At 51.1% G+C, this 25,712-nt stretch overlaps 1 protein-coding gene across 9 annotated transcripts in view; it reads left to right on the top strand.

Annotated features, from left to right (window-relative positions):
- fgfr2 (fibroblast growth factor receptor 2) overlaps positions 1-25,712 on the top strand; it is a 57,590-nt gene that overhangs the window by 10,455 nt on the left and 21,423 nt on the right. Inside the window, exons 3-10 of one of the 9 annotated variants that reach the window (XM_061230312.1) lie at positions 1,796-2,080; positions 3,788-3,862; positions 8,877-9,046; positions 12,898-13,021; positions 18,388-18,578; positions 21,045-21,189; positions 22,485-22,681; positions 23,930-24,069. In XM_061230312.1, the coding sequence (XP_061086296.1) occupies positions 1,796-2,080; positions 3,788-3,862; positions 8,877-9,046; positions 12,898-13,021; positions 18,388-18,578; positions 21,045-21,189; positions 22,485-22,681; positions 23,930-24,069 (1,327 nt within the window). Of the gene's footprint in view, positions 1-1,795; positions 2,081-3,748; positions 3,863-8,876; positions 9,047-12,897; positions 13,022-18,387; positions 18,579-19,743; positions 19,880-21,044; positions 21,190-22,484; positions 22,689-23,929; positions 24,070-25,712 lie in introns of all 9 variants that reach the window. The other 8 variants (XM_061230311.1, XM_061230313.1, XM_061230308.1 and 5 more) reach the window with 8 other exon arrangements.

Raw genomic sequence — 25,712 nt, 5'->3', positions numbered from 1 at the left:
CAGGGGTGGCCTTTTGGGGGCGGTGTGCAGGCAGGGGTGACGAGGTGAGAGAGCAGCACATTTGTCACAGGGATCGGGGTGATGAGAGACGCCAACGGCTTTGTAGTTTAACGTTAACAAAAACATATTTTTAAAAATGTATTCTTGCTAGCTTTGGCAATACAGTATGCTAATTAATGTGCATAATGTGCCGATAATAAAGCACTTCGATTTTAACTGAGGGAGAAGGAGAAAAACACATTTTATGTTTCTTCTCAAGCTTAAACTTTCTCGTTCAGTAGTTGGGGTTTTATTCCGGTACATAGTGTCCTGTCATATCTGCCTGTGTGCTGGGTCTGTTAGCATTGTCTCCTGTAGCTCTCATTAGCCTGTCCTGGTGTAGTCCTAACGGCTCCAGAACATCAGATGGCTTGGGTGCAGAGTTCTCTGACAGAAGCACCTGGCAGTTTGTGCACAGTGGAACAAGCGCGTCTTGCCTTCTTTCATCGTGGAGTACAGGGAAGCAAGCTGTAAAAAAAAAAAGCCCAAAGCAAAAAAATAAATAAAACCAAAACATTCCTTTTGTGGAATCCTATACCTGTTAATAAAGAAAGAATACAAATTCCATCAATCAATGACAACACTCTTCCCGAGACCACACATTCAAAGAGCGAAACAAAAGCTTAATTATTTCCGGAGTGGAAAAAAAAAGGAACAATACCGGAACTGTACCTGTGTGGGGAAATGTGCCCGGGGGGAGGGTTTAGTGTTCGCGCACTCTGGCCCCAGTGAATCGGCTCTCCCTTCCTGCACAGGGGAACAGGCAGTACACAATGGGGGTGGAATGCTTTTTGGGGGAGGTGTTCTGGAACAGGAAGTTGAGGGAGTGACTGTCTCTAATTATTTCTGTCTATCTTCAGCCAAAAATCGCACGAGACGAGTCTCGAAAAACATTTTTTCCTCCCCATATCATTATTATTTTTTTTTAGTGTTGCTAAAGACTTTTTTTTTTTTTTTTCACTAAATTCATTTCACCTCAGCCCCCTTCCTGAGAAGGAACACACACGCTCCTTTTCAGAGTGTCATAAAAAAGGGACTTGAACCCTTGCCAAGTTTTTGATAATAAAGGGTTTACTATGCACCGAGGTCTACAGACTGACTTGACTCGGAGGAACATGCAGTAAGAGCACTGTGTGTGTGTGTGTGTGTGTGTGTGTGTGTGTGTGTGAGAGCGTATGGTATTAATAGCTGATTTCTCTATGGATGTGTAGACTGGAAAGCTCTCTGGTTATTCCCCTTCTATCTATCTATCTATCTTGTCTGTCTGTCTGCCGGTCTGTCTGGGTCTTTTCTACGTCTCTGTCTCTCGCGGTCGGTCTCGTCCTGTCAGGAGAGCGGTGAGGGGGACATGAATGGTTAATTCTGGCCGGCCCGGCTCTCCTCTGCTCTCTGAAACTCTCTCCGCTTGGTTCATAACCGCATGCCTGAGACACGGGGTGTAATTGCCGCTTCACCTGCGAGAGTTACGTCAGCTTAATGTGGGATCCGCAATCTGGGGCGACCTGTACCTGCTAAGTTGTCATCGTTTATTAATTAATATTTACGATAATAACTTGTTACTGTATCCGTTCTGCCTGTGCCGTTTTGTTCAGTTCAGTGCATCCATGGGGGTTTTTTGTGGTGGTTTTGTTTCCTTTTTCTTAAACCTGCTGCTTCTTCTTCCTCTCCCACCCTCCCTCTTTTCTGTGCACCCTGTCACTCCGTTCCTCCTCCTCCTCCTCCTCCTCCTCCTCCTCTTCCTCACTCCGGTCTGCAGAGCCTCCGACAAAATACCAAATCTCAAAGCCGACGGTGTGCTCGGTGCACCCGGGCGAGCTGGTGAAGCTCGACTGCGCCCTCCCCCAGACGGGCGCGCTTCCCCAGACGGGCGCGGTCACCTGGACGAAAGACGGGTCCTCTCTCGGGCCCAGCAACCGCACCCTGATCGGTCAGGAGTGGCTGCAGATCCGCGACGCCACGGCCAAGGACTCGGGGCTGTACGCGTGCACGGCGCTCGGCCCCCTGGGTAGCGAGACGCTCTGCTTCATTGTAAACGTCACAGGTGAGTCGGCGGCGCGGGAGGGCCGTCGCCGTGGGAACCGGAGCGGTCGCCGAGGACGACGGGGGGGGGGGGGGGGGGGGAGTCTGGGGGCGAGGGTGATGAGGCGGGGTGGAGTTTCGGGGGGGGGGTTTAGGTGTGCGAGGCGGTTCTGTGGGAGACGGGGTGGGTAGTAGGATTTGGCTGGAGGACGATGGGGCGGTGGATGGGTCAATTGACCCTGGATTGCGAACACAAGTTACGGGGCGACCATGAACGTTCACTTACACAAGTTAAGAGCGTAATGTTTGATGGTGAGAGCAGACCGTTCAGGGTCATTATTTAACATAATTTCTACTCCCTGTAGAGCCTGAACACCCCTGGGCCTCTCTGCTCCTGACAGGCTGGTCCATACACTAGGGTCCGGTGGTCTGGAGCGTCTTGTTAGAACCCAGGTCTGAGCAGAGACTGCTGTTCTAGCTCCTTCTCCACCACCACTGATAGACACTTGTAGTGTCACAGACCACCCTACCTGTACACACACACCTCTTTAAGATGGACTGCCCCCTGTGTTACCGTGTAAAATCCAGTAGACATTGCAACTGGGTTTAGAAGCGTGTATCTTTACAGGGAGCTGATATGCTGTAGCTGTAGTTTGGTGAGGATCGCTGTTGCAGCAGTGTATATTTTGAGATTCTCAAGCTTGTGGTGTAGTTTTGTTTGGGCCATTTTCAGGGCCGTACTCATTGGCTGGGTTGAGCATGTAAGGGGACCAATGACAAAAGGGAGATTTAAGGACTGAGAGTGGCAGAGAGCGACATCATTACTCGCTGCTGGATTTGATTGGCTGAGGCCTGGGCGTCATGGCAGCAGGTTGAGCTTCACGTTTTGCCGCCCGGGGCTTCTTTCATCGGTGGCAGCGCTCTGAGTTTCGCTGCTTTCCAAACGTGCGCGTTCGGTAATGGCAGCCTTCCACACCGCCGGCCTGCCAAGGCTGAGTGCGTTACGTTTAATAACTGGGTGGAGGCTCTCTGCACGCGGCCTCCTCCTGCTTTCTGCTCCAGAAACGGGCACTCCTGTGAAACACCTCGCACTGCAGGCTGCCCTGCTCCTACCCCTGGTCCTACTCCACCCACCGCCATTTTGTTGGGTCACTTTAACTCCCAACATGGTTTTAATTCTGTGCTGCGCTAAATACACACTGAGGAGTCCCCAGACGGTCAGCTCACACTAGCAGTGCAGTGTTGGGATTCTCGAATGTCGTAAATGTCTGCGTTCTGAAACGGGGTAGGTGGGGTTGTAGCCCTGGCCAGACATTTAGTGTGGTTCACACACAGACAAATGGGTGAACAGAACGACGGACGGATTCGGTGAGGGTGTGGTGGACGAAAGAACCGCCGACCCGGTGGTTGTGTTTGGGAGTCGAGCGTGTGTGCCGCCCATCGTTGCCGAGAGCAGAGCGGGCCGACACGAGCAGGTCCGCTCCGAGTCTGTCAGCCGGAGCCTTTCTGAGTGGAACCAGAATTCTGAGAGTGTTTTCTTTTCTCCAAAGCGGTTGAGCCAGCCCTTCGCCTCTGTTTTTGAGGTCTGAGAACTATTTCTTGTTAGTGTGTTCTCACTAAACCCTGTGTGTGTGTGTGTGTGTGTGTGCGTGGACGTATTCAGCCCTTATGACTCTGTGTTCTCCTGCAGCAGCAGCGATGTCAGTACTGAGCGGCGTGTCGTTCACAGATGCCATCTCGTCCGGTGACGATGAGGACGACACGGAGCGGTCCGAGGACCTGCCCGCGGACGGGGAGCACATGCGTGAGTACGGGGGACGGGGGGGCCGCGCTGTCCGTTACCCTCCCGCGGCCACTGCTCTGCAAAGCATGATGGGAATGTCGCTCGGCGCCCGGGAGTTTCCTGAGGGACGTGCCACAGAATTTCCTGCTGGTTCTGTCCTCCGGTGCAGCAGATCTGTAGATTAGTCACGTCGATGTTAGGAACTGTAGCGCAAATAGGTCAGAGAAATAAATGATAAACTTTTTGAATGGTATGGGCTGTTCAGTACTTTAGGTCTACCTCTGTGGTTTTTGGATGAGCTAAGCTAAATGGATAAGCACAATAAATGCGTTAATGTTAACAATCGGCTAAGAAAAGTCATTAAAACAGGTCTGGAAAATTACAAGTAGACTCTTCACAGAGTATGGGCTGTTGTACCTTTGTGGCTTTGTGTGAATAAACGATGAGTTTATGTTTGTGTGTCTGAGATGTCAGATTGGGAGTTTTCGTGGCTGTTATCGTGGGGGGGTGTGAGCGGGGCTTGGGGGGGGGGGGGGCTGCAGGAGGCTTTGGCGGCTCTGAGACGGGAGAGGGCACCTCAGAGTTAGCGTCTCAGCGCTGCAGATTCCACACATTCTTAGCCTGCGTGCCGGTTCTGGCCCCAGAGGAAACGCTATCAGCTGGGCTCATCCATTATTCAGCCTCCATGTGTCTGTCAGGGACCGGGTGCAGGACGTGTTCGGGAGTTAGGACTTGATACGGACTTGATAGGGAAAACACAAGGCTGCTCCAGGTTCTGGGAAAGATGGGGGGGGGGGCTTCCTCGTTAAAATTCTCCCCACAAATCACGTTGTGTTGATGGTCCTCTGCACAGATGGGCCATAATTGCTGGAAATTCATTAAATATGGTTTAAAAAAAAAAAAAGAAGAACTTCTAAAAAACGTTATGCTGGTAATAAGCTTTTTGAAAACAAAGCACTATGTGTTCTGGCAGCGATATCCAGTTCCATCCTGGTGTTTTGAAAAATCAAAACCTAAATATGCAGAAAAGGAAAAAAAAAAAACACAGATGAAGGAGGGAAAGGCTTTTAACTTTCGGGCTGTGGTTTAGATCAAGACCAGGCCCAGCCTGTGTGTGTGTGTGTGTGTGTGTGTGTGTGTGCAGTAGGGCCCAGTGGAGTTGCATTACTGCCTGGTCTGAAACACAGTCATATCATTTTCAGGAGGAGCAGAAACAACAGAAACATTTTCCAAAGGATTAAAATAAATAAATTACGGAATAGAGCTTCTTTTTGGAAAAAAAACTTTATTGGAGGAGACAGTGAAGACGATCAGCAGGTTTTTGGCAGGTCGTTGTGAGTTTGGAGAACGAGGCCAAACACCACACGCACACACACACACCCACACACACACTCACACACGCGCACACACACACACACACACTTTTTTCTGCCTTGTCTGGGAAATTCCTCCACGTTTTGTTTCTGTAAACCTGAGCCTGGGTGCGGGTTTTTAATGTGGAACAGGGCCGTTGCCACAGTGCATGAGGTAGTGTGGAGTGACCGCACACGCGTTCAGAGTGCGGATGTGAACGTGGTTCCCGCTTTTTAAACGGCTGTGACTCTGAAAACATGGCTTGCCACAACATCCATCGGGCACGCCGCTCACCTGCAGGGCACTGTGGGTAAAACATCTCTGTGAGAACAGTAATGAAGCTGAGACAAACTTGGGCGGCTGAACATTTTTGGGAAAAACAGGACCGTCCTGTTTCAGGACAGGGAACGTCCCATTTCAGGATTAGGAACGTCCCTTTTTCAGAAAGGGGAATGTCTGATTTCAGAATAGGCGAGTGTTCTTTTTAGACAAGGGAACATTCTAGACTGTGGATGCCGTCATGCTAGGTTATAGCATCCTAGCATAAGCAATTAGTACATCTATGGGTGTGTAGAAGGTATCTACAATTGGTCAACTGTTTTAATAGTTTTTTGTCAACGTATTATTTGAGATATAGCTCCGTTACATAATGTTAAGAGGCAGTGATGTGTGTAAATTGGTGTGTGGTTTCAGTCTGTGACTGAAGCACTACTAAACTCCACTACTGCTATCAGGAATTGAATGAGAGCAGACGATGGATAGAGTTCACGGAGAAAAGGCCGAAGGCGTTCCGCGGTGAAGGAGAGTGTGAAATCCGCGGGGTTGGGGTCAGGTGAGGAAGAGGAGGAGTGGGGTCACGTCCGCGTCGGGGCCGGGTCATCAGGTGGGCGGGCGGCTTTGATGTCCGTCTCTCCCGCGCTGGATCCCTGGGAAACGCGGTTCTGCGTGTCAGTCTCGCTGGCCGCAGCTGCCCGGCCGGGGTCGGAGGTCAGCCGGGCCGGGGTCGGAGGTCAGCCCGGTCGGAGTTCTCAGAAGGAGACGACGGGACAGGCCTGCCGCCTCGTCTCCGGGCGGCGGGGAGGAGAGCGATTGGCGCGGTCGCGTGGCGGGAGGAAGGGCGGGAGGAAGCCGCGTGTTCACTGGCTCACTGGCTCACTGGCTCACTGGCTCACTGGCTCACTGGCTCACTGGCTCACTGGCAGTACGGTCGCGCTGTCCGGTCTCTCAGATCTCTGTGACAGAGCGGCCCGGACGCGACGTGATTGGTCAGGCTGAGGGGAAGGATGAGTGAACAGGGAGGAGGAGGAGGAGGAGGAGGAGGAGGAGGAGGAGGAGCGGAGGTCAGAGGAGATGAGCGTGTGATTCGGAGGTTCCCATGCAGACCCGGCTCCCGGCTCGTGACTGTGGGATCAGGGAGGTTCTGTGTTTGAGGGGCTGTTGTATCTTCAGAATATGGGAGTCAGAATCTCCATTCTCTGTACTACCCCCTCTCTCTCTCTCTCTCTCTCTCTCTCTCTTTCTCTATGTCTCTGTCACTCTTTTCTCTCCCTCTCCATCTCTCTCTCCCCCTCTCTCCTCTCTCTCTTTCTGTTTCTCTCTCTGTCACTCTCTCACTCTCGCTCTTTCTCCCTCTCTCTGTCTCTCTCCCCCTCTCATTCTCCCTCTCTTTCATTTTTTCATCACTGTTTTCGCCATGGTAAACAGTCACATTGCCAAATAACGTTGCACACTACGGTGCCAGAACAGAAGAATATATCGTGCAAAAAAGAGACAAAAATAAAGGAAAATAAAATCCTCATAAGCTTCATTTGCACGGCGTATTTGAGCGTGTATCCTTTCGCCAGTGACAGAAAACGTCATCGGTAAGACACAGACACGCACGTCTCCGTCTGTCTGGGAGTTTTGGGCAGGCGTTGAAGCATGACATGTCAGTGATTGACACCAGTGGGAACTCCTCCCCCTCTGTCCTGCTCCATCTGCTAGAGCAGTCAGTGGGGGGGGGGGGGGGGGTCATTCTCACAGGTGTAGAGACTTATTTTTTGGGAAGGGGGGGTCATTTGAGAAAGAGTACAGACAGGAGTGGAGAGAGAGGGGAAATAGAGTATTGCTTCGACTTTCTATTAAAATAAAATGTTTTATTATGTCTTGCCCTGATATATTGGTAGTATATCGTAATTACTCTTTCCTACTCTGCGATGCTGTGGTGTATATGTATGCTAAGTGTGTGTTTCAGTGCTCGGAATGCATTATGCTAATGTGGCTAACGTAATGGCGCAGAGTTTAGGGGCCGGTGCGGTGTGGGAGACAAAGGGACCTGACTTAAGCGTTGCGTTGTGTTGTAGTTTATGCGCACGCCGTCCTACATGCTAATGCTCTGTCCCTGTCTGTCTCGTCTCCCGATGAATTGGGATTAAATTATTTAAATTGAATTGCATTACGGGGCGAGCTGGACGGGGCTGAGCTGAACCGAAATTGGTCTGATTGAAGATAATGGAGTTAGATAACACAGGGGGGTTTGGGAGGGGAGGTGGGGGGGGGGGGGGCAGCCTGCTGTGAATTCAGGTCCTGGAGATGAGAGGGGGCTCTTTCTGTTTACTATCCAGAGCACAAATAAATCAGGGTCGATAAACCCGGAACCTGCTCTCTGTCCACAGATGAGACAACAAAGTCCGGGCAGAAGGTATTTCGCTAATGAAAAAAAAACAAAAAGAAAAACGTAATGAGTAAGAAAGTTAAATAATAAGAAGTGAAGTGGAATTGGACGTGGTGGTCTGGTTACCTTCTTGGCAGCGGTTGGGAAAGTTTCCCCCGTAAGAAGCGGTGGAGGAGAGTTATTGGGGAGAAACCGAATATGTTTTTGTTTAAGTCTCTCCCCCCCCTCCCCTCTCTCGCGGCGAGCGGCGGGTTAGCGTGCCGGGGCTCTCCTCCGGAGTGTGAATAACCGTTTTCATTGGCCCCCTCGGTCACGCCGGCCCCCCCCTCCCCCCCCCCCCCCGGCCAGCTCGGGGGCCCCATTCTCTCCCCCTGATAACAAAAAGCGTGAGTGTTTTCAGTTTTAAGATAAAAGAGAAATTGTTGAAGTGAGTTTTCCCTCTTTTGGGTGTTGCAGTTATACACCCATCTCCCTGAGAGCCCCTCACCATCTCTCTCTCTCTCTCTCTCTCTCTCTTTCTCTCTCTCTAATCTGCACCGGCTTCTCAGTGGCAGTTGGCTGGTTTGTGCTGTTATTTCTGGAATGTTGCCATGACGATCAGGTTGGGGTGAGCGTGGAGGCACACAGACAGTGGTGGGGAACTGTGGGGGGGGGGGGGGGGGGGGGGGGGGGGGGGCAGGTGAATGTGTGGGGTCTGTCTGACAAGCCCTTTAAAGACTATTGTGTGTCTCAATTAGTGTGAACTAGTTAAGGTTTAACTCTGTCTGGAGGTTTTGTTTGAATATATGCGTGGCGCTGAACTCCCTGTGGGCAAGTGTTTTCATTCTCTCGCCAGCGCCGATCTCGGTTGTAACGAGGACCGCGGGTTATAGAATTCCAGACAGGGGAAAGCAAAATTGTGATATGATGAAGAATATCTAATATATAACATATTGCTTAGTCTAATCCACTGTAAGTCACTTTGGATAAAAAAAAAGCTTCAGCTAAACAGTTCCACTAACGGTTGCAATTCCACCTCCCGTCCTGCAGGGGCACCGTACTGGACGATGCCGGAGAAGATGGAGAAGAGGCTGCACGCAGTGCCGGCCGCCAACACGGTGAAGTTCCGGTGCGCGGCGGGGGGCAACCCGCGCCCCAAAATGCGCTGGCTGAAGAACAGCAGACCCTTCCGACAGGAGGAGCGCATGGGGGGCTACAAGGTACCAAACGCCCGCCTCTAGGGGGTCATGGGAAATGTAGTTTGTTGACACGACTGCCTGGACCAAGAGAGGTGAAACTACAAAAACTTTTGGCCTATTTGTCGTTGCGCCTGCAGATTTCCTAACAGTTGTGACAGCTGCTCTTTTATGTTCTTTCTTTTTCTTAGACATTTTAACAAAATGTTTTCAACCCATCTCACACACACACACACACACACACACACACGTGAAGGAGCAAGAGGAAACCTGCGGTGCTCATAATGAACTATATACCCGACAAATAGGGTCACTGACAAAACACCACATCATTGCAACGTGCAGTCATAGGCTGAGCTGATTGGACTAAAATCTGCAGCATGACACATCCTGTGGATTTATGATCTTTTGTCACGCCTCCGGTGGTATTTGCTGACTTCTGGGAAACGGGTGAAATTGGGCTCACTCAGCCGTGCTCACACGAGGAGTGAGACATGTACTCTGCCCCCCCCACCCCCTCGACACACCCTCCATTTCCTAAGAAAACCACTTCATGCGAAACGCATATATGAGAGAAACACATAAACACATAAACTTAAACAGCATTGATTGGGTAAATGAAATGAGTCACAGGCACTTGGAAAAAATTATATTTTAAAGCTACAATAGGTAAATTTGGACTTCTGACAGTGAAGAGAGAAATTGCAGCAACAAACACGCTCAAACCACAACACTGTTTATCCCTCCCCCTTCTCTGTGAACGCGCTGACGTTGAAACGTCATTGGCTGTGGTAATTAGAACCGATTTTCAATCAATGAGCTTGAATATACAGCTATACGATGCATATTTTGAAACCCGAATTCAGGACTATAAACACGGGCAGAGGGTGAGTCAGCATGTCAGCGAGCCTTTTCCAACGATAGGAAGGGATTTACAACGGTCTTGTAACAATGTAATTAACACAAAAATCTTACCTATTCTACCTTTAAGCATTTTGGAAATCCAAACCCAAGTAAATCACCTGGTTAGCCACACAGCTCAAAGTCATAACCCTTAAAGAATGCGCAGTGTGACAGGGGCATTGTGGAAAGGTACATGAGCTGTTCGTTCAGCGTAGGCCGCTGGTGTTTGCCACACCACTAAAACAGTAGCACGGCACTGAGTGGAATGTACTGTTCTCAAAGGGCTTCCAAGTGCGGTCGGTTAAAGTTTAACGTACGACCCGTGTTCGGGCGACCTGTAGAACACTGCTGCTTGTTTTTCTTTCTACCCGAAATGAAAAACTGTAAACCTTGAGAGATAGGCCAAAGGTGTCTGTCGATCGGTAAAACAGAGAGACGGTACCACGCAAAAAGAGATTTGAAAAGAAAAGAATTAGAAAAGGACAGAGATGATTGTGAGAATGATAGAACACATTCTCGCTGAGTCTGTGTGACTTTCCTCAATGTTTTCTGTGCCAGCGAGTTGCGATGGGGTTTTTATTGTCTTTTTGGAATAGCTGAAGGCAAGGATCATGGAAATCCAGAATATCTCAATAATATTTTATTTGCTGTCGGTGGAGAGGCAGTTCTCCTGTAGAGCTTGAATTCCATCTCTGTGACGAACCGCGTTTTTGATTTAGGTTCGGTGAGGTTTTTTTTTCTGGGTGAAGGTTCAGTGCTTTTAATATTCCCGTCTGTGTGCTTTTGGATGGTCCCCATGCCTGCCGTAAAACTCAAAGCAGCATTGTCAAAAACCAGAAGGACACACAATCCTGCTTTTAGCATGGTCCTATATCTTTTTCTGCAGTTAAACATAACTCGGTCAATGGCAAATGGTCCAGAATGATTAAATAAACAAAAGTTAATGGATCCTGGGTGCAAATCTTGATAACCTTTCGCGTTAAGTTAAACAAACCTATTAATAGTCTCTGCATACGTGGTGTTTTTGTCACTATTTGAATAGCACTGTGCACTGCTTAATGGATTTAGGTTCATAGGTCAACAAGTCAGGCCATCATTAGTCTCCCAGGGTGGGAGTGGCCAGTGACCTGACGTGTTTAAGATGGCGGGGTTAGCTAACGTTAGCCGATGTTCGGCAACATATTCAAACTGTTTTCTGTTCGCCACGGACGTTAGCTAGCATTACTTTGAAGAGGTAGTGCGAGATTAACAAAAATCGCTTCTGATGGGGAAAACACAGAGAGTTTATTTAGTGTTAATTATTTGGCTGTCATAATACACTTTAATCAATGTGATAATAGTTCTTACCTTTATCAGGTGAGCAACAAATGAGTTAGCTGGCATTATTGGATCCAAGTGGCATCCATTTGTATTTTTGTTGGCGAAACTAAATGGAATGTTCATTTTAAAATTGTACAGCAGTAACTGTTTGCTGCAAACGTAGTTCGCCACAAACGTTCGCTGTCTTGAGTGACCAGGGGCAGGATGGGAGTGGCCTGTGGCAGAATGGGTGTGGCCTGTAACCAGGGAGGGCGTGGCCTGTAACCACGGAGTAGGTGGTTGTGCAGTTAGCACACTGGGGGGGTCAGAGCTTCCCTCTCTTTCTCACTCTCTCCTCTGAAAGTGCTCACGCCTACACTTTCCCAGGGGTTTATGATGCTGTTTGAAGTTTACTGGGCTGGAAAAGCACCAGAGCTGGAGTTGGAGTGTTATTGTGCGTGTATATGGGCATGCACAGCTCCATACACTGTATATGTGTGTATGTATGCTGTAGCGGGTGGATCAGTGTGACCAAGAAAAGAAAAAAAGAAAAAGTGACCAAAAAATATTTTCCAGGTTGTTTTTCTTTCCTTCTTTTTGCCCTGATCAAAGTTGGCCCAGTAAATTTAAGGAAGATTAATGTGCTTTGACACATATTAACAATCAGCACAACACATATTAACAATCAGCACAACAGTGATGAGCAGAAATGCGTGGTGCTCAGTGTGTAGGAGCGTTGAGTCAGAGGGCCCGTCGGTGAGTCTGGAGCTGCAGGTTTGGGAGTTCGGCTCGGGACGGCCAGGCCGGGATTCCTGGGGTGGGGGGTGTGTTTGGGGTCAGTCTCCGCACACTCCTGCTTGTTTTCCCTGTGATGTGGAGAGGAGAGAGAGGGGCGAGCACACCTCACAGTGGGGTCCTCAGTCATTGTGGGTCAACCCCTGCTTTCCTCTCATCTCTCCTCCTCTCCTCCACTCCCCTCCTCCTCCCTTCTCCTCCTCTCCTTTACTCCCCCTCTCATTACATTACATTACATTACATTATTGGCATTTGGCAGACGCTCTTATCCTCTCCTCTACTCCCCTCCCCCTTCTCCTCCTCTCCTCCCCCTTTCTTCTCCTCTTCTCTCTTCTCTTCTCCTCTCCTCCTCCTCTCCTCTCCTCTCCTCTCCTCTACTCCCCTCCTCCCTTCTCCTCCTCTCCTTTACTCCCCCCTCCTCTCCTCTACTCCCCTCCCCCTTCTCCTCCTCTCCTCCCCCCTTCTTCTCCTCTTCTCTCTTCTCTTCTCCTCTCCTCCTCCTCTGCTCTCCTCCACTCTCCTCTCCTCTCTTCTCTGTGCTGTCTGAGGCCCGGGGTTCCCGTCTCTCTTCCAGTGTGACAGAACCCCAGCAGCTGAACTAATCACTCCCTGATTAAAAACAAAAGGGAGCACCGCAAAGAAAAGTCCCAAACCAGCTGTTTGTCTTACCGGGGGCGGTACTGCGGCTTTGAGTTCTGCTGGGGATCCAAATGTCTGGAGTCAGTCCTCAGTTCACCAGTGGTGTGCGTGTGTGTGCATTTGCGTGCGTGTACATATGCGCGTGTGTGTGTACATGTGCTTGTACGTATTAGTGTGCGTGCCTGTGTGTGTGTGTGTGTGTGTGTTGCTCTCAGTTCTGACCTCTCGTTGGCTTGCAGGTCCGACACCAGCACTGGACCCTGATCATGGAGAGTGTGGTGCCGTCCGATAAGGGGAACTACACCTGCCTGGTGGAGAACCAGTACGGAACCATCAACCACACCTACACCCTGGATGTAGTGGGTGAGTCAGCTGCCATGGAAACGCCACTTGTTCAGGAGTGTCCGTGTGGACAGACAGATAGACAGACAGACAGACGGTCAGACAAGCACATGGTTCTCCATGTACAGACAGACAGGTGAACAGGCCCAGGTGTGTCTGTTCTTCAGGTGTGTCAGTGAAGTCGATCTCGTGGCCACGTAAGCTTGAATTGGGTCGGACAATCTTTACGAGGTCTCTGGGCCTCTCGTCTATCCGCCCAGACGCAGTTCTCCGTAGGGGACGAGGCGAACACATTTACAGGTTCCTATAATTACAGCCGCGCCACCCGGAGGTGACGCTTTTAATATGTTCTAAACATTACTCATTTGACGCTCAGTTAACACTGTCCTTTGTAATGACTTACAGACTGTGCGTCAGTGGCAGATGCTGTGTGTGTGTAAGTGTGTGTGTGTGTGTGCGTGTGTGCATGTATGTATGTGTGTGTGTGAGTGTGAGTGAGTGTGTGTGTGTGTGTGACCTGAGGTCAGCTGTGTGTGTGTATGTGTATGTATGTATGCATGTGTGTGTGTGTGTGTGTATGCGTGTGTGTGAGTGTGTGAGTGTGTGAGTGTGTGTGAGTGTGAGTGTGTGTGTGTGTGTGTGTGAGTGTATAGAAGCCCCCTCTGTGTACCTGTGTGTGTCAGCTTTGTGGGTCCAGGAGTCCGCTGATCGTCACCAAACCCCCCGTTACTCTCCTGCAGAGCAGCTCTGATACTCTCTGAGTAAACCGACCCCCCCCTGCAACGCAAACACACACAACCTGCTGAGTTCACCATGAGCTAATGAACAACAGACGTGTGCTCGGGGGGACAGGGTTAGGGCCGTGATTCAGGAGGGCCGGGGTTCCCGGTGACACACAGGCCTGCTCACGGTGACGAGCGGTGACATCCGTCCCGCCGTGATCGGCTCTCTCTCCGGGGTCTGAGTCAGCGGACCGCCGGGCTCTCTGCACACGCTGCTGGGGCCGGAGGGACGTTTGGGCTGTAGGGGCCGCGGTTGGGGGCCGGAGGGACGTTTGGGCTGTAGGGGCCGCGGTTGGGGGCCGGAGGGACGTTTGGGCTGTAGGGGCCGCGGTTGGGAGCCGGAGGGACGTTTGGGCTGTAGGGGCTGCGGTTGGGGGCCGGAGGGACGTTTGGGCTGTAGGGGCCGCAGTTGGGGGCCGGAGGGACGTTTGGGCTGTAGGGGCCGCGGTTGGGGGCCGGAGGGACGTTTGGGCTGTAGGGGCCGCAGTTGGGAGCCGGAGTGACAGTGACTGTCGCTGGAGCGCGTGGGCGTGTGACTCAGATCTGGGGCTCTCTGGGGAGTGAGGTGATGAAGCAGGGGGGTGGTTTATTACCCCCCTGGGGTTGTTTTTGAGCATCGTGTAGACGGAGACGGGCCGGTCTGAAACGCATGCGACCAGGAGCGGCCCCACCTGTAGGCTCCGGGGAGCAGAGAGGATGCTGGGATGGAGAGCGAGCGCGGTTGCCAGCCCTTGGCCCGGACGCAGTGGCGGGAATGTGAGGAGCATAAATCCCCCTCCCGCTCGCCGACCTTGACGAAGGCCGGTTTTGGTTTAGTCTGGATCTCCATGGCGATGGGGGCTGGAGGCCCCGGTGGAGGGGCGGGTGTCGGGTCAGGTTCTGCCTGTGGGATCGTGTGGAACTGGGTTCTCTGCGTGTTTACCCAGATGCTTCATCACCCGCCCCCCCCCCCGCTCCGATCTGACGTCCGCACACACTGGCCTCTCCCCCACTCAGAGCCCGGGCGCTGGGATTAACTAAAGCTCTCTTTCAAACTCTTTAGCTCTTTTTGTTCTCTTGTTTTTATTACACAGCTGTAAACCCCTCATTCTCTGTGACTCCACTCTTTCTTTCTCTCGCTCTCTCTCTCTCGCTGTTTTATTTGTTCTTTTTCTGAGTGAAAGAGAGAGCGATATGGGGTTGAGAGGGAAATATCCATATTTGAAGGCTTGTTTTTCCCCTGCTCTGTTGTGTACGTACCTTCAGTCTGTTTGTTTTTGCGAAGCTGTGGACATGGCCACGCTGCATTGTGCCAGTGGAGCACATTTGTGATGGGATTGGAAAGTGGGTCAGAGGGTGCTTGTCAGACGGGGGGGCAGGGGTACCCACGTCCCCCCCCCCCCCCAGACCTGTTGGGCCTCTCCCTCCATTCTTCCTCCGTTTAGACCCCCGATATCCGTCTGTTTCCACACAATGTGGCAGCTCATACTGGTCCCCCTAAATCTGGTTCCCTGCTCCTGACCCCTGGTATGGGCAGTGCCATATTACCCAGACTCCTCTGCTGTTGACCCCTGGTACAGACAGTGCCAGGTTACCCAGAGTCCACTGCTCCTGACCCTGGTTGCCAGGTTACCCAGAATCCCCTGCTCCTGACCCCTGGTTACAGGCAGTGCCAGGTTACCCAGAGTCCACTGCTCCGGACCCCTGGTACAGACTGTGCCAGCCTGCCAGGTTACCCAGAGTCCACTGGTCCCTCTGACACCACGGCCGGCTGTCCATCTGTCCGCCTCCCCTTGCAGCCAGACGCAAATACCTCGCTAATGACTCCATTGACAGATTGATTGTGATTTGAGATGGATGAACGGACCCTGGTCACTGTAACCCGCAAATGACTCTCTCCCTTTGATTCTTAAATAATGAAACATTAAAACGTTTCTCCATGCTCTGCTGGCTCTACAGTGTGTGTGTGTGTGTGTGTGTGTGTGTGTGTGTGTGTGTGTGTGGGGCCTGGTCTGTATCTTTGGCTGTGTAGACTCCCTAGTTGTGCCTGATTTGCCTGGAGCTGCTTTCATGTGGTGTGATAAAAAAAGACTTTACACTGCTAGACTCAAACACACACACACACACACACACACGTACACACAGATGTGTTTTTACTTCTCGTGTCTTGGATGTGGTTTGCACACAGTTGACATCAGGTTGCCCTTAGTGGTCAGAAAAAAGTATTAGGTGGATTGGTTTTGTGGTTTAATGTTGTTTGTGTTTCTGATGAGATGAACTTTCAGTGCCCTCTTAGCGTAACCAGGGACTGGAGATTAATACAGAGATTAAATCTTCATCTTATTATGGAAGGTGTGGAGATGGGGATCAATCTTCTCTGTTGTGCTTTAAGTGTGTGTGTGTGTGTGTGTGTGTGTGTGTGTGTGTGTGTGCATATCTGTGCTCGTGTGTGTTCATGTATGTGTATAGAAATATTCTGAACATGCCTGCTTGCTTTAGCAGTATTTCGATGACGTGTGGTCATGCCAGTGGACTTCATTTGAATGTGGGTATGAGTGAAGGCTTTAGATCTGCTGGAGAGAGCAGGCCTCTGATCGCCAAACACAGACAGACGAACACAGAGACACAGACAGATGTACACAGAGACACAGACAGACGAACACAGAGACACAGACAGACATACTCAGAGCCGCAGAGAGACAGGCAGATGTACTCAGGGACGCAGAGACACAGACAGACGAACACAGAGCCACAGACAGATGTACGCAGAGACGCAGACAGACAAACACAGAGCCACAGACAGATGTGCGCAGAGACACAGACGTACGTACTCAGACGCTGAGACGCGGACAGACGTACACGGAGACGCAGGAAACACAGACAAACGTACCCAGAGACGCAGACACACATATAATCAGTCTCCACGCCGAAGTGAGCAAACTCCTGGACCTTTCTTTCACCCTCGTTCTTTCCTTCATCTCTTTCTTTTCACTCTCCATCTGTCACTTACCCTCTATTCTTTCCATTATTTTCCCACCCCCTCTCCCTCTCTCTCTCCCTTTCTTATCTCCTCTTAGCTCCTCCCATCTCCCCCTGCCATAGACCCCCGGGTCTGATGTGGAGTGGGAGGGGGGGGGGGGGGGCGGAGTGACATCACACAATTGGGAGGAGGGGGGGGTGATTGTTATGGAGACAGTCAGTGTGTGAAAGGGTGTATTGTCCCGGCTTTGTTGGGATTCGCGGACAAAATGTTAGCTGGAAAAAGAATGTGGTGAACTTTGGTTGGGGTGCTTTTCGGGGGTGGGAGCGCGGGGGAGGGGGGGGGGGGGGATTAAAGGGTGGTCAGTACTGGATGAATTTTTTTAATCAACTTGCTTTGTTTTATCACCTTTAAATCAAGCGGAACATTTATTGCTGTCTGAGTATGAAATTTGGAAAAGGAGAGAAGAAGAAGGGGAAAATGTTGCAGTGGAATTTTTATTGGAAAAGCGTTCTGCTGGATTCTTATCCAGAGAGAACTGAGCTGCTTGTTGCTCTGTTTGTGTGCGTGTGTGTGAGTGTGAGTGTGTGTGTGTGTGTGTGTGTGTGTGTGTGAGTGTGTGTGTGTGTGTGTGTGTGTGTGTGAGTGTGAGTATGTGTGTGTGTGTGTGTGTATGTGTGTGTGAGTGTGTGTGTGTGTGAGTGTGTGTGTGTGTGTGTGTGTGTGAGTGTGTGTGTGTGAGTGTGTGTGTGTGTGTGAGTGTGTGTGTGTGTGTGTGTGAGTGTGTGTGTGTGTGAGTGTGTGTGTGTGTGTGTGTGTGTGTGTGTATGTGTGTGTGAGTGTGTGTGTGTGTGTGTGTGTGTGTGTGTGTGTGAGTGTGTGTGTGTGAGTGTGTGTGTATGTGTGTGTGAGTGTGTGAGTGTGTGTGTGTGTGTGTGTGTGTGTGTGTTGCTTTGTGAGGCTGGTAGTCACAGTCTATTGGACTGTAGGTGCAGGATACTGTGCATATCTGCTCTCTTTAAGTCCGTATCTAACACACACTCTACTGCTGCCACAGTACAGACAGAGAGACAAACGCCACACACGGTCCTGTCTACTGCAATCTTTCTTTACCTTGCAAAATGTTTTGATGTAAAAAATGTCCCAAACAGTCCCAAAATCTCCCGCGTCCTCCTCTTTAGTGCAGCGGTGTGATTACAGAAATATGAGGCAGATTTTGTGGCCTTTACTCATTACCCAATGAGCAGTGTGCGCACATCCTATAGACGTTACTGATTGGCTGGCAGGGAGGTCAGAGGTCATATTGGCTGGGAGAAGCTATAACGATCCACACCTGAAGGTTCCAAGTCTGGTCTGTGATTAAGACTTAGTTGTTGGCGTGGTTAACCCTGGTGTAGAACTGTTACTTCACCACTGTTACTATGCCAACAGCAACAATGGTGTAGCACGTTTAATAGTGGAAAATGACTTTGATTGTTTAACATTGATTAAATGAGTCATGCTCTTCCTGGCCCCGTTTCAGTCATGTGGTTGACCCGAGGCTGCTTTTGTGTCTGGAGTCTGGCGTGACGCACCTAAGACGGGGGAGGGAGGGAGGGAGGGAGGAGAAGTTTCTAACGCTCGTTCCCCCCGGTCGTTCTCCGCAGAGCGCTCGCCCCACCGGCCCATCCTGCAGGCGGGGCTCCCCGCCAACACCACGGTGCGCGTGGGCGAAGACGCCCGCTTCGTCTGCAAGGTGTACAGCGACGCCCAGCCGCACATCCAGTGGCTGCAGCACATCGAGAAGAACGGCAGCCGCAACGGGTCCGATGGCCTGCCCTACGTGCGCGTCCTGAAGGTACGCCCCCCGCCCGTCGCCCCCGGTAACCCCCCGCCCGTCGCCCCCGGTAACCCCCCGCCCATCGCCCCCGGTAACCCCCGCCCTTCGCCCCCGGTAACCCCCGCCCCGTCGCCCCCGGTAACCCCCCGCCCATCGCCCCCGGTAACCCCCCGCCTGTTCCAGCGGCCGTAGACGGCCCCCCTCGTTCTCTCAGTTCCGCCGTCCGACGCTACGTCGCGGCTTTAGACCTGCGGTCAGCTGTGGCTGTGTCTCTCTAGAACAGTGGTGCCCAACCCCTGCTCCTGGAGGTCTGTCGTCCTGCAGGCTTTCCTTTCCAACCCTAATCAGGCACACCTGACGCTATTCATTTGCAGCTCGGACAGATTTATATATCGCTGTGGAGTGAGGCGTGCTTTGTTAGGGGTTGGTGTGAGAGCCCGCAGGATGGTAGAGCTCCAGGAACTGGGTTGGGAGACACTTTTCCATGGTCTCAGTGTGACACTGTTACTACACCAGGGCTGTAGTGTAATGGAGACGGGGGCTGGATAGTTTAAGGTTTTAGGTTTGATTCCCAGGTGGGACACTGCCTTTGTACCCTCGAGTGAGGTACCTAACCTGCATTGCTTAAGCTGTGTAAGTTTCTCTGGATAAGATTATCTGCTAAATAGCTAAAATGGAAAAATAAATGTGCAGCCTACAGCCAATCACAGTGTGACCGTGAGACAGCCAAGAGATGCGATTATCTGTGTTGATTTGATCACAATCCTTCTCCTCAGCTATGTATCCAGAATGCTTTTGTAAACATACCATTGGTCAATGTCATCATCTTGATTGATACCAGTCGATCTTGGACGATTCTTGACATTCTTCTTGACATTCGAGTTTTCAGACCGTTTTGGTAATTTTTGTGTATTTCTGAATCTTCACTGAATCAGTTTATTTGCCATTCACATGAAGCCTAATTTTACAGTCATACTTTCCTCCCCTTAACCCAAGATAATGTTTTGACCCTAAATTCTTTTCTTATTTTTAAAAATTCTTTTTATTTTTTTTGCCACATATTTCTTGTCCATATGGTGGTGGTGGTGGCCCCCTCTCCCTCCCTCCGCCCTCAGGAGGTTTTTTGTGTGGAAAGGTCTGATTGTAACCTGAGTGTTTCCCCCCTGTTTCCGGTCCTCTCCAGCGGTCGGGCATTAACAGCTCTGACGTGGAGGTTCTCACCCTACGCAATGTCACCCCGGCGGACGCTGGGGAGTATATATGTAAAGTCTCCAATTATATTGGGGAGGCGAGTCACTCCGGGTGGCTGACCGTGACAGGTAAAGAGCAGCACCCCCCCTCCGACCTCTGACCTTCGACCTGCGCCCCGGTCGCCTGCTCACCCCTCCCTTCGGGTTTGGGTCGCTGGCTGGGGGTTCTGGGCTGGGTTTGGTGTGGTGGTTCTGGTTTTGGTTCTGGTTCTGGTTCCCGGACCTGCGTCTGCTCTTCCTGTCACTTCCAGTGTTCGGCTGGTGTACTGACGGTTGCCATGGTAACACCCTGAGGCCCATCTGCCCCCCCTTCATGTCTGTGTCATTGTCCACAGTCACCCCTGTTTCATGTGTCAGTTGTCCACCCTTCCTTCATGGAGGATGTCTCTTCTCTCTGTCTGTCTGTCTGTCTGTCTGCCTGTTTTCGTCTCTTGTTATAACCCTTGCTAACCTCAACTCCCCATCAATGTGTCTGTGTCCAGTGGTCCAGTGTCTGTCTGTCTGTCTGTCTGTGTGTGTGTCTGTGTGTCTCTCTGTTTCTCTCTCTCTGTCTGTCTGTCTGTCTGTGTCTCTCTCTCTCTCTCTCTCTCTCTCTCTCTCTCTCTCTCTCTCTCTCTGTCTGTCTGTCTGTCTGTCAGTCGGTCGTTCCCCTCCGTGTTCCCCAGTTGAGCGTTGAAGGGCGTGGCAGTTCGGGGCGTGTTCCATGCGGTCTGTTCCTCCCTCGGTGGCTCTGTGTGCATGTGGAGGTGTGATACGGGTTTGGGCGGGGCTCTTTGGGTTGGTGTCGGGTCCTGGCAGTGTTTTCCTGTGTTTTTACCCCTGGTTTGTTTTATATGGTTGTCCTGGGACTGGTATCACGGGGGGTGTGTTTCTCTGTGTGTTTTTTGGGGACCCCTCACCCCAAATCTCCCTTGAGTCCCATCTAAGCTCTCTGTAGATGGGACGGCACCCCCCCCCCCCCGACGGTGGACGTCACCCCCAGCTCTCCTTTTCTGGTTTTTTGGGTCTCATTATCTGCTTGTTTCCTCTTTCTCCTCTCTCCCTTTACCCCCCCCCCCCACCCCCCAAACCTATTCTCTCCGCTCTTGGGTCCTTCCTCCACCTCTCCACCCTCCTTCATTTTTCATCCCCCCTTCTTTCCTTTCTTTGTTTTCCCCTCTTTCCCCCCCCCTCCTCCTTCCTCCTCCTCTCTGCCCGTCCTCTTCCTCCCGCTCCCTGCCTGCTCCTCTCTCAGACCGCAGGTGTTAACACTACCGATAAGGAGATCGAAGTTCTCTACTTGCCCAATGTTACTTTCGAGGACGCAGGGGAGTACACCTGCTTGGCGGGTAATTCTATTGGGATCTCCTATCACACTGCTTGGTTAACGGTGATTCCAGGTATATGCCCTTATATACTGCTACCTTTACCTTGAGATTACTGTCTCCGTGACGACTCAGGAAGGGAGAGGGCATCTGGCTTCTGAGAAGGAGGGACACTTTGAACCTTTAGCCCGAGACTCTTTAGACACTTTAATTTTGACCCTATATTTTGTAACGTTACTGTAGATTTAAGTCGTATTATTCTGAAAGGTTCAAGTGACTTGTAGTTTGAGATGCTGGAAGCCCTCTCTCTCTCTCTGTCCACTCTCTCCTTCTTCAGGGGAAGCCTGTTGGTATTAGCATCTTGGTTGTGTGTCTTGTGAATGCATGCCTAAACCAGCATGTCTGTCTGTCTGTCTGTCTGTCTGTCTGTCTTTAACCACAGCATGGTGTTGTTCCATGTTGTGAGGGGTGACATCATTCTTCAGAATCTCAGAAGAATGACTGTCATCCTCCCTCTTGCTCGGATAACCCTCGTCTTTTCTTTCTCAGAAATGAAAGAAAAGCTTTTGCCCCCTGTCCCGGCATTGACTTTAGCTTGGCTTTCACAGTTATCAGGGCTGTTTATTTAACGTGTGTTTGCCTGTGCCTGGAATGTGTGGCTGTGGCAGTGATTGAACTGTGGGGCTTATGCCCATTGTATGTGCGTGGGTACTTGTTCATGTATGTGTATAAGACGTGTGTGTATAATGTGTGTGATTGTGTGTGTGTGATTGTGCGTTTGTGTGTGAGGGCCATGTGCTTTGTGACAAGTAAAACTTCCCATGGGAAGTAGGCTCTGTGTGTGCGTGTGTGTGTGTGTGTATGTGTGCAGTGGTTGTGTGTGTGTGTGTGTGTGTGCAGTGTGTGTGTGTGTGCAGTGTGTGTGTGTGTGTGTGTGTGTGTGTGCAGTGTGTGTGTGTGTGTGTGCGTGTGCTTAGCTTGGGGAGGACACAGAGTGAATTGGCTGAAAACAACTCCCACATGCAGAGTTCTTCTCTGCCTCATTAAGCTTTTTATACCAACAGTGTTTACCCTTCGTCTCCAGTCCTGAGCATACTGTGTGTGTGTGTGCCAGCGTGTGTGTGCGTGCGTATGTGTGTGTATGTATGTGTGTGTGTGTGTATGTGTGTGCGTGTGTGTGTGTGCATGTATGCGTGTATGTGTGTGCGTGTGTGTGCATGTACGCGTGTGTGCACATGTGTTTGGGTGTGTGTGCGTGCCTGTTTGTGTGTGTGCGTGTGTTAGTCTCAGTATCTGCCCGTGGCTCTCTGTGGAATACACGTCTGGGACGGGGTTCTGTTCCCTGACCCCTGTGTCCGCCCCCGAAACAGACGGGCCCTTGGACGGCCCCACCCTCATGCCCCCGGACTACGTGGAGATCGCCATCTACTGCATCGGAGTGTTCCTGATCGCCTGCATGGTGGTGATCGTGGTGGTGTGTCGCATGCGCACCACGGCCAAGAAGCCCGACTTCAGCAGCCAGCCGCCCGTGCACAAACTCAGCAAGCAGATCCCTCTGCGCCGCCAGGTAACAGAAAGTAGATAAAGAGTTCCAAAACCCTTATACATAAACACAGAGACGCACACACGCAGGCACACTCACATACACGTACACACACACACACACACACACCCTCACACACACACATACACACACATACACACACTCACACACTCGCATACACACGTACACACACACACACACACACACACCCTCACACACATACACGGACTCACACATACACACATGCACACACACACACGCTCAAACACACACACACACACGTACACACACATACTTACACTCACACACTCTCACACACACGTGCGCAGACACACAGAGGCATTCACAGGGCCGGCTGGATGAGGTTGAGATCTTAATAGAGCAGGGCTTAACCCTGTTAGAGTCATTTCTCTGTTCAGCGGACGAGAAGATTGAGCGCCATTGAGGCTGTAGAAGATTGGAAGAGCTTGACGTCCACCTGTGCAGAAAGTCCAGGGCCCCTCAGTAGTGAAGCATGACCACAGACTCTCAGATTACCTCCACCACTGCTTTACGCAGTATGCACTTATATACGCTCTAGTAAATGCTCTTTGAGCACAACAAAGTATTATGAGTTGCTGTGCCAATTCAGTTTGCTTTAATCGGCCCTATAACATTACAGGGATTTAGCTGTTTCGACAGAACTTGAACGGAGCGGTCCAGGTAAAATCGAGCCGTCTGATAGGTCACCTTGAGCTGGACGATCGTGGTGCAATTAGGCTGTAGGTGTGAAATAGTCTCTTTAACGTGCCGATTGCCTGATCAAACTGTGATTAATACTTTGCTTTGGAGAGAAAAAGTAACACCTGAAAGGTGTGAAAATGGGTGAGGGTACAAGGCTGTAGCTGAGGCCTCCATCAAGGTAAGGACAGCACTCGACCCAGCGAGAGAGACGGGGCGGCCCCTCCCTCCATCGAAGAGGAGAAAGAAGAAAGGCGTCTTTCAGTGTCCGACTTTACTTATTCCATGTATTACCACTTTGTCCTGCATCTATCTCTGTCTGCGGCATGATTCAGAGTGTAAAATCATAATTTAAAGATGTAAAATGACCTGCTTACTCGGCGTAAAACACAGCGTGACTGGAACGAAAGTGACTGTGAAGCGTTTAAAGCACACGAGTGTTCAGCGCAGGTGAATCCTCCACCCACTCACTCCCTCACTCACGTTAGCGGTCAGGTTCGCGGGTTGGGCGCTGCGTTCGAGGTGATCAGCCGTGTCTCCCTGGTCCCGCAGGTGTCGTCGGACTCCAGCTCCTCCATGAACTCCAGCACCCCGCTGGTGCGCATCACCACCCGCCGGTCCAGCACCCAGGAGGAGGCCATCCCCGAGTACGACCTGCCCCAGGACCCCCGCTGGGAGTACTGCCGCGACCGGTGAGTCACCTCCTCCCCCGTCTGCACCTCCCTGACCTCACCTCTACACCCCCCTTACCGCACCTCTACACCCCCCTTACCTCACCTCTACACCCCCCTGACCACACCTCTACACTACCCCCCCTCTACACCTCCCTGACTGCACCTCCCCACCTCTCCTCCCTCTACACCTCCATGACCACACTTCTACACCTCCCTGACTGCACCTCCCCACCTCCCTGACCACACCTCTACACCCCCCCTCCCTCTACACTTCCCTGACTGCACCTCCCCACCTCCCTGACTGCACCTCCCCACCTCTCCTCCCTCTACACCTCCCTGACTGCACCTCCCCACCTCTCCTCCCTCTACACCTCCATGACCACACTTCTACACCTCCATGACCGCACCTCTACACCCGCCTGACCACACCTCTACACTACCCCCCGTCTACACCTCCCTGACTGCACCTCCCCACCTCTCCTCCCTCTACACCTCCCCACCTCTCCTCCCTCTACACCTCCCTGACTGCACCTCTACTCCTCCTTGACCGCACTTCTACACCTCCCTGACCGCACTTCTACACCTCCCTGACCTCACCTCTACACCTCCCTGACCGCACCTCTACACCTCCCTGACCTCACCTCTACACCTCCCTGACCTCACCTCTACACCTCCCTGACCTCACCTCTACACCTCCCTTACCTCACCTCTACACTACCCCCCCTCTACACCTCCCTGACTGCACCTCCCCACCTCTCCTCCCTCTACACCTCCCTGACCTCACCTCTACACCTTTCTCACCGCACCTTACTTCCTCATTCAGATGTTTGTAAAAATCACACATTTCCATGCAACACCTATTTCCCTCACATTTTCCCCTCTTTGTGTGTATACGTGTGTATCTCCATTGTCATGATTTGGCAGGAGGTCATCTAGCAGAGGGTTGCAGGTTCGACCCCCCCTGCCCTGGGTGTGTCCAAGTGTCCCTGAGCAAGACACCTATCCCCCAGTTGCTCCCAATGAGCTGGTTGGTGCCTTGCAAGACAGCCAGTTGCTGTGTGAATGGGTGAATGAGAGGCATTCATTGTAAAGACCTTTGGATAAAAGCGCTGTATAAATGCAGACCATTTACCATTTGATGGGTTTGAGGAAAGGCACTGTACGAATGAAATATTATAATTAATATTATTATTATTGACCACGTCTCACAGCTTTCTCTAAACGTTCTTGCTGCAGCCCCCACATATTTTCTCAGGTCTGTAATTTCCCTGTAAACATTACATCATAACCAGACTTTTACAGGGGTCCTGTGTTCTTTATACTGCGCTATGCTTGGCCCTTTCTTCAGACGTTACTCCTGCATTGCTCTCCGTTAGCAGGCTGCTATTTTACCACAATTTATTATTATTTTTACATGATGAGCTGTCCAACATGGGCGCGTTTTAATCAATTGAAACAGTCTTCTGTTCACAGTGCAACGTGAATGTTCTCGTCATGCGATGGGTCCTCGTGAAAGTTCACTTCCTCACCAGGAGCTTCCAACTGCATTTTACCTTACATTACATTACATTACATTAATGGCATTTGGCAGACGCTCTTATCCAGAGCGATGTACTGTCGATTAGACTAAGCAGGAGACAATCCTCCCCTGGAGCAATGCA

The sequence above is a fragment of the Conger conger genome, unplaced genomic scaffold, assembly GCF_963514075.1.
Source record: "Conger conger unplaced genomic scaffold, fConCon1.1 SCAFFOLD_97, whole genome shotgun sequence".
NCBI classification, from domain to species: Eukaryota; Metazoa; Chordata; class Actinopteri; order Anguilliformes; family Congridae; genus Conger; species Conger conger.
This window is presented reverse-complemented; position numbering and strand designations above follow the sequence as displayed.